The sequence below is a fragment of the Talpa occidentalis genome, unplaced genomic scaffold, assembly GCF_014898055.3.
Source record: "Talpa occidentalis isolate TD23 unplaced genomic scaffold, MPIMG_talOcc4v2.1 talOcc4.12, whole genome shotgun sequence".
In the NCBI taxonomy this organism is placed as follows: Eukaryota; Metazoa; Chordata; class Mammalia; order Eulipotyphla; family Talpidae; genus Talpa; species Talpa occidentalis.
Window position 1 is genome coordinate 48,834,845 of NW_023601212.1, and position 16,915 is coordinate 48,851,759.

Consider the following 16,915-nt stretch of genomic DNA (forward strand, 5'->3'; position numbering starts at 1 on the left):
GAAAGAGGATAGGACAAAAATCTAAAGAGATATCCCTGCTTTGGGAAGAGTTGGGCACAACTGAAGAGTCAAGCAAGAATAATGGGTGGGACCCAGCTCCTCTGGTTCAGAGCTCAGTGACAGATGGAGAAAGAATTTGGACATCTGGAATCCTAGACCCTGTCATGCGTCAATCTGTTCAGGTCCAAATTTGATTTGTTTCTTTATTTTCAGATGCAATTGTACTTTAATGCCAGACCCCCAACCATGGCTGTCTATGGCAAAATGAGGAAAACAAGTATAATGTGATGAATGTTTGACAAAGTCCAATATATATTGAATAAATGTTTATTTAATATCTTTTTTAAAAAGATTTATTTATTTATGCATACAAGAGCTAGGGTACAGGCCAGAGGTGTGGGGGGTGAGAGGATTCACCAGAGACAGAGTGGGGAACAGAACAGGCAGACTGACTGAAATACACTGTTGAGGGGAGCAGCGGGAGAGACAGGGCGGGTCTGCTGCACCATGTGGGTTGCTCCCTGACTGGCCGGGAATTGAACTCATGCTGCAGAGGCTGCAGATTGCTTCATAGTGTGGTGCTTAACCCCTTGCGCCACCAGGGAGGCCCTTTATTTAATATCTTATTTGACAAAATAAAACTTTGGCAACTCCCGTTTCTTTGACATCTTGCTGACTTGCAAAGTCCAAGAAGCCAATATGGCCTCCCTATTAGGTATGAAGTGTGTTACTTAAATGAATGGAATAAATGTACATCTCATTAAATGAGGACAGAAGAAGGCAGAAGGAAAAACACTAAGAATCAATAAAACAAAAAGCTTTCAAGGAGATAGTTTGGAGAGAAAAGAGATCTGTTTTATCAGGAGGGGCAAAGGAGCATCTGCTAAAAAAAAAAAGGCAAACAGTTTAATACATCTGTTATGTTAATAATTCATCATAATTTATAGGAAACACAATATGCTTGATAGATGAATGACAAAGATTGTGAACATATCAGTATCATAATAGAAATAAAGCAAACCATCATCTTTCAGCCCTCCTTTCCTACTCACCTACCCCCTAACTCCCTATTTCTTTTCACTGCTTTATCGAGTGAAAGAGAGCTACCAATAGTCTCTATATACTACTTAAATTGTTTGTTTTCCTTCCCTCTTACTTTAGTGTAAACCCCCTGGTGGCTGGGGCACTTACTGGTTTTTTTCACTGCTATGTTCCCAGTGCCAAAAACAGGGCCTGGCATTGCAGTAGATGCTCAATGTGAGTTTCTTTAACGAATGAATGAATGGAAGCATGGATGGATGAAAGGATGGATGGTTGGATGAATGAACGCACAGTTGCACTGGTTCCAGTTCACTCGAGACCTGTCCAAGACCCGCATCTTTATATTTCCATCATTTGCATTGTGTCAAGTCTCCTGATGGAAAGTAGACAACCTATTTATGAAATTTGCTGTTCGCCCTAAATTTTGGAGAGTATCAAGTATATTACCAAAAAAAGAAAAAGAAAAAGAAAAAAATTGTAGACATAAAGTTAAACATGGTTAAACACAAAGGGGAAAAGTAAATAAAATAAAAACGCTTTTAGAATTGCCTCTTGTTTTCAAATGTATTCTAGGCTTGTATTTAAGTGTTACTAACCTAAATAAATAAATAATTGTTAAAATTACCAGGAAAGACTGTTTTCTGGACTGAGTTTCTCGGGAGTAAAGCATCCCCTCAAGGACCAGGAAGAGAGCATGCAGGGGAGGAGGGGGAATATTCGTATTTCTAAGGCATGTCCATATGTGCACAGAGCACTTTAAATGGTAGAAGCACCTAGAATAAGATCAAGAGAACATTCATTCCTTTATTCATTAAACAAACAAACAAACAAACAAAAAGCCTACTACAGACCAAAGACGGTGCCCTATACTTTGTTACTCCATTTTCTTAAGCATGAGGTGTTTTCTGACTATTAGAAGAGCCGAGTCAAGTACAGAGATTTGTCCTTGGACATAGCTCTTCTTAGCCAAAGCCACATCAGCCTTCTTTAAGAAACATAAGTGGAAATGCTGACTATGACAGATTTTATTCCCATGTGGCTACTATTGGCCAGAGGTGAAATGCTGCTTCTCTCTTTAGCATTTTTGGCACAGTCTCCACTGCTCCCTGTCACCTTATTCCTATCCTGGTAGTGTCCTTAGGCAACCTGTGTGCCCATGTGGTGGTTGGATAGAAATCGGTCACAGAATATAACTGACCTGCCACCAGCTGCCTGAGTCCCATTTATTAAACCCAGCTGCAGGAATATTCTGGAATTTTTTGGTCTAATAGTGAGAATGGTTTTAATAAATAGTTTGAGGGAATTTAGTCTACATTTCAGAAAGAACATGTTTCCAATGCATCAATGACAAAAAGGGTCATTCTAGCAAGGGAGCAAACTCTCTGCTCTCATTCTTGAGTGTAAATGTTCAGAAAGGCCAGTGTTGAGCTAAGTGCAGTGCAGCTAAATGGTGGAGCTCAGTGTGGTCAAAGTCCTGCAGGCAAGACTGAGAGAGTGTCTCTGAAGTAGTCAGATAATGCAGATACTGGAGGACAATACAATCTGAGTCTGCTGAACCTTGGGCTTTAAGGAAACCCATTTGCGAGATGGAGAGATTTGGCAATAGGTTCATAACTAACTGGGCTATTTCCAGGGCGGAGATGCAAGGTAAAGACCTCTCTTGGTGTAACTCTACACTGAGGCCATGAATTTAAGGGAAAAACACCCACTCTTTCAAAGCAGGGCTTTAAAGGAGAAAGGACAGAAGGGGACAGTGCTGGTGGAGAAAAATGAGGTTAGAGCAAGGTTGTCTATTTTTAAACTATTGCTCTAAGTAAATATATCACCTACTGTCCTTATGAAATTAACTATGACCAGCAAAGTTATATTCTGAATTAAAAAGTCATAGTGAATAGTTCATAATTATTTTGAGATTGCTCCCCAAAGTCATTCAAGGCAGAGAGAGCATTGCTCACTGTGTGAACTTGCTGAGTAACCTCACAAGCATCATGAGCTGGTGGATTTAGCTCTGGTACGTGCTTAACGATGTTCTCAGTAAAATTTCACAGCACATGACAGCTGTGTGGCACATCTGTTTGGAATCCAAAAAAATCAGCTCTATAGCATTTGTTGAGAAAAATTAAGCTTGGCACCAGCTCTGTGGAAAAGCCCTTGCAAGTCTGAATTGAGTGCAAATTTAATATGCTGCAAATTTAATGAAATGTTAAGCTGTGTGCATGGAATGATAATATCTAGTCCTGTCGTAAGCTGAGCTGTTCAAACCACACTCAAAGTACTGTAATGATTTTGGTCATTTTAAGAAAGATTTTGAAAATTAGGGTTTGTTCCTAGAAGAGTAGTCAGGAAGAATCTAGAAATCATGACATGGGGAATAGTTGAAGGACCTGAAGGTGAGAAGTCTCCAGTTTAGCCTGAAGAAACAAAACGAAAGAAGGAGATGCTATGCGTTGTCTTCAGATATTTGAAGGTCAAAACAATACCTTGTAAAACAACGTCAGAAATAAACGTCTGGTGAGTAAGTAGATGAAAAGAACTTGCATATGTGTGTGTGCACATGAGCATGAGCGTGCATTGTTCTCCAAGAACAAGAACACGTGGCAAAATTCACAGGAAGGAAGAGAGCTTCAAACTGCCATAAAAAATAATTTGTAACAGTCTGTGCTGCCTAATAGGGGAAACAGGACGTGGAGCTTGATGAGAAAAGATTCGAGAAAGGGCTATTGAATAACCCTCTAGGAGAGGGTTGTAGAAGAAATAGGCACCTGTAGTGCAGAACCAGATTCTTTGCAGCAGGGCAAAAGGGAAACCTTTGTAGTTAGACTTTTGCGGTTGAGCTGTGTGACTTTAGGCAAGATATGAGGCCCCTCCATTAAACGGGGTGTGAGAATTAGCTGAGTTGATTAATGCAAAGTCCTAGACATCAAGTAGACTCTGGATAGATGTTAGTTGACTTTTCCTACATTTGATGGTATTCGAAGTAACAAGAACATGAATTCTTGGAGCTGTTGTTAAGAAGTCACTTAGGAAGTACATCCAATTTATCTGGTCACTGGTGCACCGTCAGAGGCTGTATGGGGCCCCCGCTCAGTCTATGCTGGCCCATTTTCAGACTTAATTATCAGTGCTCTGGTGTCATGGCCCTAGGCATTCTTGGAGCCAGGCTCTGGTTCACTGAGGTTGCATGGCCCAGGGAGACTGTATGTCTGGTAAAAGGAAGTGAGTTTTGACCTCAGACAATGGTTCAAACCTTGGGTCTCCACTGGTTCAAGTTACCTGCATTTTTCTCATCCTAGACAATATCGATCTCATGGGAGTGAGGGAGGAAGTAGCTACTGCAAGGGATTTGATAGTCTGTTTTCAGTGGGATCCTCTCAACAATCCAGGGAGGCAGATAATGTCCTCTACACTTAGAAGAGAAGAAACAAGATTCAGAGTGTTGAAGCAATTTGCCCAAGGAAATAGCAAGACCCATATTTGATCAGTTCTTTTATCTGCAAGGTTCATCAGCTTTCATTTTTTGGAGTGTCTGCCAGGTACTATGTTGAGGATTTCCAAGTATTACCTCATTGGCTATTTAGGTGTCACATGGAGATGTCAGTCACTCCATGAATCTCCTGGGGACACCCATGGGGAGAACTTTCCTAGACACATGGGAAAGGTTATTCTTCATGGGACTGCTTTTCCTGACTCCTGGCTTGGGGATGGACACTCAAGGGATGGTGAGAGGAGTGGAGGGGATACCCATCCAGCCGGCCACTGTAGCTGTTCTACCTTGATCACCCCTGGAGACAGATGTGTATCTTGAACAGATAACACCACCCACAGTTGGGGGTCATGCCAGGGTGTACCAACTTGGAGCCTACAGGATCTCCCCAGCCCATAGACCTGTTCTATGGGCTTGCACAGCATTTTCAGAAAATGAATCCCTTAATGAACAGCAATGCAAGAAAATAAATTTTAAAAAGTGAATCTCTTGCAAATATTTTGATCAGGAAATTTTCCATGCAAATACATAACATATGATTTTTGAACAATTGGACAGTGTGGCAACTCTAAATTCATGTTCTTCCAGCCACCACTTCACCCCCAGCACAGCATACCTCTGCTTCCTACAGGTGGGCCAAGGACTCTCACCGTCTTCCCTCCCTTAATTTACTCCTTCCCACAGTTGGAATTAATATGTGGCATGACATGTAATGTGTGCGTAATATGTATCCATAATAATAAAACACGTGGAAGAATTGTCCCTGAGTTTTGATTTTTGGTTTCTTCCCACCCCCAACCCCCACACTAACAATGTCTGTTTTGTCCTGCCCCTTAGTCTGTGACTGCAATGGGAAGTCCAAGCAATGCATCTTTGATTGGGAACTTCACACACAGACAGGAAATGGACTCCGCTGCCTCAACTGCATTGACAACACTGAGGGCGTCCGCTGCGAGAGGTGCAAGGAGGGCTTCTACCGGCAGAGAGAGAGAGACCGCTGTTTGCCCTGCAACTGTAACCCCAAAGGTATTTGGGGGAAGAGATAGATGGAGAGGGAGAGGATGGAGAAGGAGGGAGCAAAAGAGGGAGAAGAAAGCAGGAGAAGAGGTGCTGTTTGACTTCTAGAACGTTGGGAAATCTGCTACACATGGGTCCATTTTGGTAATTTCAGTCTGAAAGCAAACATGTTTTCCTTAAATCTGGGGTGTGGGAGCCAACGAGGGTCTATAGGGCAGGCTGGAGGGCAGGCTGGTTAGATTCCAGTACCAGGAGGCACACTGCTGCTTTTCCCAGCCCATGACAATCTTCCTAGCAATAGCAATTCCTTTCACCAACCTTTCAAAAATAAGGGATTACAAAGATCTGTGACCGGTGCTGTGCTAGGTATTAGCAATAGAAAGCGGTGCTGATGAAAGACCCAGACAAGTAACTAGGCAGAGTAGAACTTTCATGGGGTGATGACCAAGAGAAAGTGAAGTCACAAATGGGAAGCACAAACAGGGAGGCTGGTTCAAAGGAGGACTTGTTTTTGTTTTTCTAAAATATTCCACCCTGAGCTACAGAACTGTGAGCAGCTCCTGGGCACACAGATACACATCTTGTCCTTTGCTCACGAGCAGACAGTGGAGACAAGTGACTACAAAGGAGAGAGGGGTTGTTGTGTAAAATAAGTTGATCTTTTTTTTTTTTTTAACTACCTATATATCCAAGGTATCTTTCTTGGCATTATCTCTCTCTCTTTGCTAGAAAGTGTTTAAGAAGGCCACCCTGGTGGCCTAGGGGTTAAGACTCAGCGCTATCACTGCTACTTCCTGAGTTTGATCCGCGGCCAGGGAGCTACCCACATGGCACAGCAGACCTTTCTTGTCTCGCCCACTGCTCCCCTCAGCAGTATTTCAGTAAATCCGCCCGTTCTGTTCCCTACCCTGTCTCTGGTGAATCTTCTAACCTCCCCCACTCTGGCCTACATCCCAGTTCTTCTACACATACCACACACACAAAAGTAAGTGTTTAATAGTATAATACATTAATACTAATCCAACTAAAGGGTATCACCATAGTACATGGTAATGACCTGGTGTGGCTCTAGGAAACCAACAGAAAGAATAAAAAAAATGGGCAGATTTTGGTGCAGCCATGAGTGGGTGGGAGGCTTCTGGAAAAACGGCAAAAGCCATGCTGTGCAGAGCTATGTCTAGCAGACACTCCCAAGTTCATTAGAGTTGCTGTTACATTGTGGTTTGAGTCAGATTTGCTCAGCTTTGTGGCCCAGAACCAGTGTTCAGAACCTTCAGATTTAGCAATTCTCCCTATGAATTAAGAAGCCTTTAAATAGACACATGTGTCCATTTTATTGGGCATTTAACCTCTCTGAAGAGCCTTAGGTGATACAGCTTCATCATGAGTCATGGGTGTTGGGTCATCTGGCAAAATGATCAGCAAGAATGTAATTAGAAATTTAATTCGCTCAGCTGGAAAGCCTGGCCTGCAGGCAAGGTCTCTGGGCTCCAGGAGACAAGGAGCAGAGAGAGATGGTAATGAGGGCACAAGACTTGGGCTCTTTCTTTTCACATGTAGTCCATTGCTCACTCGGCAGCCATGAACTAAGCTCTTTCTTTCCTTGGGAGGAATGGATACCCCACACTCTGCGTGAACAGCCTGGGAGGGAGCGGTGGAGCCACCCAACAACTTCCATCCTGTATGCTCGCTCACATGTGCTGATGCTTGCTCTGTGCCAGGCATTTCCAGATGCTTTTTATCCAGTCATAAATTTAATCTTCATAAATAACCTTATGAAGAGGGCATTATTATTATTACCATTTTTAAAGTGAGGTCATAGAGGCTTAGGGAGGGAGGTGAAGAAACTCACAGAGCTCCGTGGCACAGCAAGTGTTCCAGCCCCTGGTGTGTTGACGCCAAAGACCACAGAGGGGAGGGGTGGGCTTTTGAGCAGACTGGTTGCCAATCTTGGCACAAGCACTACTCCTGCCTCATCTGGGCACCCTCTTTAACCTCTGGTGCTCCACTGCCTCCGCTGTGAAAGGGTGATCATGCTGTTTATGTCACAGAATCAAAGGAAGATAAACTGATGTTTGTTAAGCCTATAGTAGACAACTCAATAAACTGTAGTTGATGTGACTCTTCTATTTAGGACAGTGATGGAGGTCCCAATCTCCTGGAACACTGACTTTTTAAAAAAATGATATTTCATATAAATTGATGCAGTCATTTTGGAAAGCATGGCAATTCCTCAACAAATATCAAAATAAAAATTCCATATAATCCAGTTTTTCCATTTTTGGGTTTTTACTGGGACAATAGTACTAAATTGGAAAGATATATGCAACCCTATGTTCATCACTACATTATTTGTAATAGCCAAAAGCTGGAAACAATCTAATTGCCCATCAACAAATGAGTGGATAAAGAAGATGTGGTATATATACACAATGGAATACTACTCAGCTATGGAAAAGGTGAAATCCTGCCATTTGTAACAACATAGATGGATCTTGAGGATATTATGCTCAATGAAATAAGTCAGATGGAGAAGGACAAACACCCTACCATCTCACTCATAGGTTGTACATAATGAAATAAAACAAACAAATGAAATAAAAATAAACTTTTAGACGATAAGACCAAATTAGTGATGACCAGAAGGGAAGAAGGTTAGATCAATCAGGTATAAGGTGTCAATTGTATGGTGAAGGGTAGATTGGGCTTTTCGTGGTGAACTTAATGTAGTATATACAGATGTTGATTTATAATGATCCATACCTGAGACTTAGATAATATTATAATGCAATGTTACTTCAGTAAAAAGTTTTGCAAAGGAATAGAAAATAAAAAACCAAACAGACAAACCAAAAATGACATTCCAGCCTGAAAAGAAGCCTTGTAGACACCGTATTTGATACAAACTGTTTATTAATGTTTTGTCATTAACATACTGAAAATCAGCAGTGAATTTTTAAAACAATATTTAAACAGTGAGGAAACTGAGGCTTACAAAAGTTAATGAAGTCTGACGTTTCCCAGTTAGTGTCTCTAAGAGATAACATTATAATCTGGGTGTTCTGATAGGGAGCTATTCCCTCTGGTTCTCTCCATATGAACGGAAAAGCCTCAGAACGTTGTCCTTTCATCCCCAAAGGCAGACCATCAGATGTCTGGGAGAAACTTCATGGGTACTGTTTCCTAAGATCTGGGTCATGCTTTGTATTTTTCCAGAACACTGTCATGTTCTATGTCATCGTCAGTTCTCCTAATACCCTGACCATAAATGTATGTTACCTCACTCAGCTCACCCCCACTGTAGACATGACAAACCAAATGCCCAGGGCCCGAGCTGCTCAGCTGAGTGCCAAGGACTGTCCTCCATAACACCATGTCCAAGAGGTCCCTAACCCGGTGGCTCAAGTCCAAGTCCCTGCATCATTTTTCAGTCTCCCCATCAGCCAGAGGACATCTTTCATTTTCAAATAATAACTCACCAAGGGAATTTGCTGTATATTCAATCTCAAATGCAGAACATGTAACTGGTAAGTGGCTGAGCTGGTATTTGAAGTGAGATCTGTTGGACTTCAAAGCCTGGCCTCTTTTCATGCCTTCCGGTTTCTAGAGCTGTATTCTCTTGACAATGTCCTATGGAACACTGTGTTCTTCAAGATAATAATAGGTGCTGCCTCTAAGAATGTCAAATAATGTTTGGAGACTTTGGCACTGAAAACTTAAACAAGCTTATGCTTCTTGAGTGGACTGTTAGGTCATAGATCTCTGAAAGACTTTGTCTATTCCACTTCCCAAACTCTTTCGAACACAGGATGTCTATTTTTATGAGGGTGACTGCTAGTACACCTCAAGAATATTTGATAGGCTACCATTCTGGGCTATATGGGGCAAACTCAAAGCAAAGTATAGTCTTCTCACTTTGTAAGAATAATTCATTGCTGAAAAATTACAGTAGGGAGAGTTTTCTTAAGTCAATGTATAATTTCCATTAATTGAATGGGGGGAAAAGTGTCTCTGCATTCCAGATTTAACCCATTTTGTTTAAAAAATTAAATTATATTAAAGAGGGATTTATTCTATTGAATAAATCAGAGCATAAATTTGAAAAGAAATTGTCCTTTTCAGCTCTGTTTGCTGACTAGAGAACAGTGAGGGTGATGGTCTCTAAATCCAAACCTAGTTGCCGTTCTTTATTCTCATCCTGTAAAATACTGTTGCCTAAGATCCTGAAAACTATCCCACCCTTCTCTGCCCTTCACCATCCTGAGAACTCACCTCCAGTGGCTTCTTCTATTCTGAGTCTTTTCCCCCATCTAAATACCCTTCCCCTTCCCCCTGAAGTTCCATTTTTGTCTGAGGCACCGGCCCCTCTTCTCTCCATTTGTTCCCAGACTGTCCCCTTGCTCTGGCTTCCCTTCAGCCTGTGCCAAGAGCTTTCAGGTCTTCACCTGCAGTCTCTTTCTTGAGCTCCTTTTTAATACCACCAACTTGACATGTGCTATAGATGCAAGTTCAGTGTGTCCAAAACAAAACTTATTTTCTCTGGCTGATTCAATATGAGATTGATCCTGCTCCTCTTTTTTTTTTGTCTTCTGGGGTTTGTTCAGTGGCCTGACAATTAGCTGTGCACTCTGATTACCTGGGTGTCATCTGTGTCACCTCCCTTGTCCCCTACTATCGTCCATATCCTAACTCGGCTCAATCTACATCACAGTGGAGACAGTCACAGTGGCTCTCCTGCCTCTCTTCCTCACCCAGATTCTTCCAATTCAGCCCCTGATGTCCTGGGAGTTCCTGATGGAGCTCCCCTCCCAAGCATCTGGAGTTTCTCTAGAGCTGTTCCTCCAACTGCAAATGAACTTCTGCCAACTTTTCATTCACTAGTAGATAGCATGAGGGAAAATAAATTATATATGTGCGTGTATATATTTGTATATCTATAAGGCACCTACTTCAGTGTCTCACATGTCACAGGTACACACAAATGGGGTTCATGTGATTATCACTGAGGGGCCCTTCAAGCCTTGCAAAATTGACATGGGGAGCCTTTAATGGACTGCAGATATAACTAAGTTATTTCACATAGGGCATTAAAATACAGGCACAGAGCCAGCACCTTTGTTGATTTGAATTTTATCTGCCGGTAAATTAAAGTTCATAGGATATACAGATTAGGAAATAAAGGATGAAATTAGGGGAAAAAATGATGACTGTTCCATTGGCTTCTTTGATCATGGATAACCTAATCATCAGTTATTTGAGATATAGTTTGGATCCTGCCAGCTGCAGGGGGAATATCGAGGAGGTAAGGCACACCTCCTCTTTGGATCTCTCTTAACTTCTCACACAGTAGCCCCGTCCTCTTTTATGACTGATGAGCATTAATCCAACACATTTTGGGGCATCTTCTTTGCGCCGGGTGCTATGCTGGGCTCAGGGGATACGTAAGTCAGGGAAATCGCGAGTAAGCGGGACTAAGGACTGGTGTCTCCATGGAATGGGTCTTTAGATCTGGGAGTCAGGAAGGATTTCTCTAGAGAAGTAGTATTTAATCAAGACTAGACTGCAGAGGATGGACCAAGTAGGAGGTGTTCTGGGGAAAGCGCATTCCAGGCTATGGGAGCAGTAAGTGCAGGCGCCAGGGGAAGATAGCAGCTAAGCACTTTCTGGGAACAGAACAAATGCTGGGGAGCTGGGGCTTAGTGAAGGAGGATAGCAGAAGAGGGAAGAGAGCTAAGTTTCACAGGCTAAGATAGAGAATTTGCATCTCATTCTGTTTCAGAGGGGAGCCAGGGGGACTTACACAGATGAGTCATATGAGCTTAATTACATTTTTAAAAGCCCACCCTGGCTTCTATAGAGAGAGTTGAGCACAGGAAGCAAGGGCAGAGACAGGAGGAGCATGTGAGGCAGGGTCCAGGTGAGACAGGATGGAGCCTGGACAGGTGGTAGAAGTGGCTGAGTACAGCATGTTTTATTATCTGAGTACCTCTGGTCTTTCAGCACCACTTAAATCTTAGGGGACCCACTTACCTTTAAGAGCATGACCATAAAAGTCACCCTCGATAAATACTCTAGCACAAAGACCAGGAGAGAATCCTGGGATTCCTCACAAGGATGATGCTCCAAGGAGGAGACTTTCTACCACTCATATTATTTTTTAATTTTTTTAAAGATTTATTTATTTATGCATACAAGAACTGGAGTGTAGACCAGAGGTGCAGGGGGTGAGAGGATTCACCAGGGACAGAGTGGGGAACAGAACAGGCAGACTGACTGAGATACACTGCTGAGGGGAGCAGCAGGTGAGCCCTGAGAGTCTGCTACACCATGTGGGTTGCTCCTTGTGCTGCAGTGCTGGGGACAGCTTGATAGGGACAGCTGTCCTCAGTACTCCCCACCAGGGAGGCCCTACAACTCCTATTGACTATATTTTTAGTTAAGAGGTTGTTCATATTTTTACACAAAAAAATCATACTGTACAAGCATTGACACTTAAATGTTGGCTTTTGCCTACCAGAGATAAAGAAAAATGCTGCTCATTTTCTTGCACTTGTATCTAGGAGGCCCTTGTGCACATCACAAATTTCCCTCCTGCTTGAGATCTCAAAGATTTGACAAATTTCTTTGAAAAAGAAGTGGCTCACACACTACTTAATGTTAAAATCATATAGGCATGAAAATGCTTTCAGGAGTGATTTCCATTTATTTCCCTGAAGAGGATCCCCAGACTTCCAGAACTTTCCCTGGAAAGTGCTGATGAATACTCAATTGAAGAATTGCCAGAGGTGATGGTTATTACTTGGTATTTATTGAACAGGGGGATAGTCGCGTCTGAATGCCATATGAATGTAATATTTCCTCTTCTTCTTTCCTCTCTCCTACCTCACTGGCTACAGGTTCTCTTAGCCCTCGATGTGACAGCTCTGGTCAGTGCAAGTGTAAACCAGGTGTGACAGGAGACCGGTGTGACCGATGCCAGCCCGGCTTCCACACCCTCACCGATGCCGGGTGCTCCCACGACCAAAGGCTACCGTAAGCGCCTCCATCCACCACTGCTGTGTCTTGTGAGCGATAGCAGTTAGGTTAACATGAGTGACCTTATGTCTATGAGCACCCCTGTGTGCCAAGCACTGTTTGAAGGACTTTATGTGGGTTATCTTCACAATAGTCTAAGAGTTGGGGTTAGCATGATGCATATGTTAAAGATAAGAAACACAAGCCACAGAGCTTAAGTATGATACCTCCCAGTATGGGTAAGGGTGGACCTCATTTACTAGTGAGGGGGGACCTAATATTCAAGCCCTGAGCTTGGGCTCTGGAACCCATGTTCTTCACCCTGACTACCCCCCACCCTCACCCTTTATTTATTTATTTATTTATTTATAAAAATTTATTTGTTTATACAAGCACTGGGTACGGTCAGAAGTGCAGGAGGGTGAGAGAATTCACCAGAGCCAGAGTGGGGAGCAGAACAGGCAGACTGACTGAAATACACTGCTGAGGAGAGCAGTGGGTGTGGCTGGAGAGGTCTGCGTGCCATGTGGGACCCTCGCCTGGTGTCTAGAGATTGAACTGGCGCTGCAGAGGCTGTGTGCAGCTTCGCAGCCCAGCGGTCAACTGCTGCCCCACCAGGGAGGCCCACCCTCACCCTTTAGATGAGTTAGGATGGAGGGCAAGAGACCTTCAAATTCTAATCTGGGGCCCCTTTCAACCCAATTGAATTGGAGTAGGAGAACATTTCTGCCTAGTTTTAGTTCCTTTTAGTTTGTGGCATCCCCCTAGCCTGCTTCAACTTCTTTTTCAGAAGAAAGTAGAACATAAATCACATAAGCAATCTGCAGAAAGGCGGAGGTGCCAGGGCACTGGGAGGGCACTGAGGAGGGGAGCTGGGTAGTGAGGCCTTTACCTGGAAGACTAACCACAGAGGACTCTCTCCACGGCCCACTCTGCAGACCCTTGCCTCCTTGTAGTGTCAGTTATCCTCAGTCCCCAGTTCTCTTACCCTCCAGGTCTCTGCATAGATAGCTCTTCTCTAGTTTTCCCTGCCCCCTTTCAGACAGTCTTCAATTTAACCCCCTCCCTGGGGCCAGTCTCCCTCTGCAACCCTTTAAAATGAAATAGATTCTACCACTGCTCTGCTGCAACCTCCATTAGTCCCGATTTCTACTCAGAATGAGGCCCCAACTGCTTACTCAGGTTAGAGGCTAGGAGGGTCCTGTGCCATCCTCCTGCCTTCACACCCTCAGCTCCAGCTCCAGGACTGCTCACCGCTCTCCCTGGCTCCCTGAACCCCCAACAACCTGCCTTCCCTTCTTTGAAGGCACCAAGCCTGTGTGACCTTGCCTTGGGCTGCTGTCCTCTGCCTTCCAGCAGAGCCAGGTGGAGCTGTATTGCTCCAACCCCTCATCCATCTCCTGCAGAGACTCTGAGCAGAGCCGATGTCTCCACCAATGATGGCATGTCTTACTTTCTACCCGTATTTGTTTGTTTCTACTGCACGCAGAGAAGCCCCATTTTGACTTTGTCTTGTTTAGGGCTGCATCCCCAGTGCTTCGTGTGGGAAGAAGCACATGGAGGGGGTTTAAGCTCTGTTTCAACTTCACCCATTATCGCCTTCATGTCCACATCTTTGCCCGCCTTGACACACCCAGACAGGGGTTACTCCTCTTTATCACTAACCTCCATGTTTAGCAGCCAGGACATGCTGAATCCAAGTCATCAGAGGACCAGATTGTGTATGGAGAGGCCAAGACAGTGGAGGAGAGTGGGAATTGAAAGATGAAGACAGGGAAAGAAGTCTTCAGAAAGCCTGAAGCATCTGAGTGGATGACGAATGGGAGGGAGAGGGAGGCGTTAGATCCAGGTTTGGCAGGATTGGGATGGAGTCATGGAGTGTCAGAGGAGGAGCAGATTAGTAGGGAGAGGTCAGCAAACATGGCTCTAGACCCATGAGTGGCTACATAGGATTGCACGCCCAGCCGAGCAGCCAAGACCAGTGCTTCTCAAAGCACGAGTGTGCAGGTGACAAGGAGATTGTGCCGAGTTAGGCAAAAGCACTGATTCCTGCATTGAGAAAGTCTATTACAAAAAAAAAAAAAAAAATCAACCAAACTCAGCAGCTCTACTGCTAGCAGACACTCAAAATGAAAACCTGTATGTCTGGACAAAAAGGTGTTCTGAAATGTTCAGAGTGACATTATTCAGAACAGTTAAAAAGTGGAAACAATGTAAATGGCCACCCACTGATGAATGGAGAATTTTATTTTGTCATAAGAAGAGGGAAGTACTGATACATACTACAACATGTATGAGCGCTGAAAACACACTAAGGGAAAGAAGCCAAACACAGAAGTCCACACGTTGTATGATCCTATTTCTAGGGAAAGTTGCACAAAAGCAAATCTGTGGCAACTAGGACTGGGGTGAGGACATGGGGTAAATTGCTAAAGCACAGTGTTTCTGGAGTGATGAAAATGCTCTAAAATTGATTGTGGTAGTGGTTGTACAAGTCTGAGAAGCTACTAAAAACCATTGAACCATCTTCTTCGAAAGGGTCAATTGCATGGCCTGTGAGTGTGATCCCAGTAGAAGCACTTCCAAAAGGAAACTAACCACAATAAAATCAGACTTCGATGAATTAAATAACAAGACAAACAGTAACTTTTAAAAGAATGTCAACCCAACCAGTCAAGCAAACTGAACTAAACAGCTTGGTGATAAATTTGGTTTACATTCTGTAGCAAACCCCTTCTGTCTTGGAGAGCACACAGTTCATGGCCTGGCTGTTGGTGCAGACCACACTTTGAGTAGCAGCATAGACAAAGGAGGCCTCAAGGGCCTAAGCCATGAGCACTGACCAAGCCCGCCGACAGATGTCCCGCCGGAGGTGAAAGATTGGCTCCAGTTGGTGACATTTGCTGCTAAGCATTTGCTCTTTCTGTGTAGAGTTACAGAACACTTGGAAACACATCCCTAATTTTCTTTCTCTTCTTTCCCAGGGACACCAGATGTGACTGTGACCCAGCTGGCATCGCAGGGCCCTGTGACTCAGGCCGCTGTGTCTGCAAGTCCGCTGTCACTGGAGAACGCTGCGATAGGTCTGTGTATACTGTGCCCCTGCGCACACAGCACCCCCCCCCCCCCCCCCCACCCCGTGAGCACCAGCCTGAGAATTCATCCTCAGTGCAGTGACGGAAAAGACACACTTACAAATGCTGACGACCTTCTTCTTGCCTCCTGTCCTCAAAATCAGGCTTTTTTTGTTCTTTATTTTGATACAACTGAAGCTCCCAGTCTTACTCATCTCTCTGCAGGCCCTTCTCTTGGCTCACACTAAGGCAGAGAATGGGGCCCCAGTGAGTCCCCTCATCAGCTGGCTGGGAGTCCCCAGTGCTCCCATACTATGTGGTGTGCAGTAATGAGGTCATATGACCCAGTCTGCTCCCAGGAAAAGCCCAGCCTAATTCCACATGTCGAGGAGAAAGAGTGCAGCATATGGGCCTAACTAGCCATCGTGCACAGAAAAGGAGCCACGCAGGAATGCGTGGTGGTGACCTGCACACATGTGACCCAGGAAGAGATGTAGGAGCCCTGTGGGCCCCAAACCACAGTCCATTGACTCCACCCTCTCCTGCTGGTAGCCTCCATTCTGCAGTCAGATATCTAGGGTTTGTTCTCCAGTACAAATTGTGCTCAGACCTAAAGTTCTTCCTCCCTGAGATTGTTGTGGGCAGAGAGCTGTGAGGTGGGCCCAGAGGTCAAGGCTTCTTTCCTGCTTCCTTCAGTATGAAAGTAGCTCTTTGGCATCCTGCCAGTCACTCATACCTGGGCAGAGAAGGGCCAGACACGATCTCAGCTGTGTTTCCAGGGAGCTCTTTGCTGGTGAGGTGTGGTACGGGAACAGAGCTACGGGTTAAAAGAAGAGTCATTTTATTATAATTAGTCTTTTTCCTGGTCCCTTATTTAGGTTTTCTAAATTCCTGCTATGAGTGAGACCATTCGGTATTTTTCTTTTTCTTTCTGGCTTACTTCGCTGAGCATGATCCCTTCCAGCTACATCCATGTTGCTGTAAATGGCATGAGTTTATCTTTTTTGATTGCTGAGTAATGTTCCATGGTGTATATGTACCACATCCAGTCATCTATTTTGGGGCATCAAAATCAACAAGCAACTATAAACCAGAGACACACTATGGGGGGTGGGGAGGGAGTAGGATCAAAACAAGGCGGGTGGGAATTGTATGGGGATTATAACCAAGATGAAAATGCATACGGGGGGCCTCCCTGGTGGCGCAGCAGTTGAGCGCTGGGTTGCAAAGCTGTCCGCAGCCTCTGCAGCACCGGTTCGATCCCTGGCTGCTCCCCAGCCACCAG

The 16,915-nt window shown here is 44.2% G+C and overlaps 1 protein-coding gene across 1 annotated transcript in view; it reads left to right on the forward strand.

Annotated features, from left to right (window-relative positions):
• The window catches only part of LAMC2 (laminin subunit gamma 2), a 56,072-nt gene that overhangs the window by 12,602 nt on the left and 26,555 nt on the right, over window positions 1-16,915 (forward strand). The window contains exons 3-5 of the mRNA XM_037506272.2: window positions 5,363-5,551; window positions 12,439-12,574; window positions 15,541-15,639. Coding sequence (XP_037362169.1) covers window positions 5,363-5,551; window positions 12,439-12,574; window positions 15,541-15,639 — 424 coding nt within the window. The remainder of the gene's footprint in view (window positions 1-5,362; window positions 5,552-12,438; window positions 12,575-15,540; window positions 15,640-16,915) is intronic.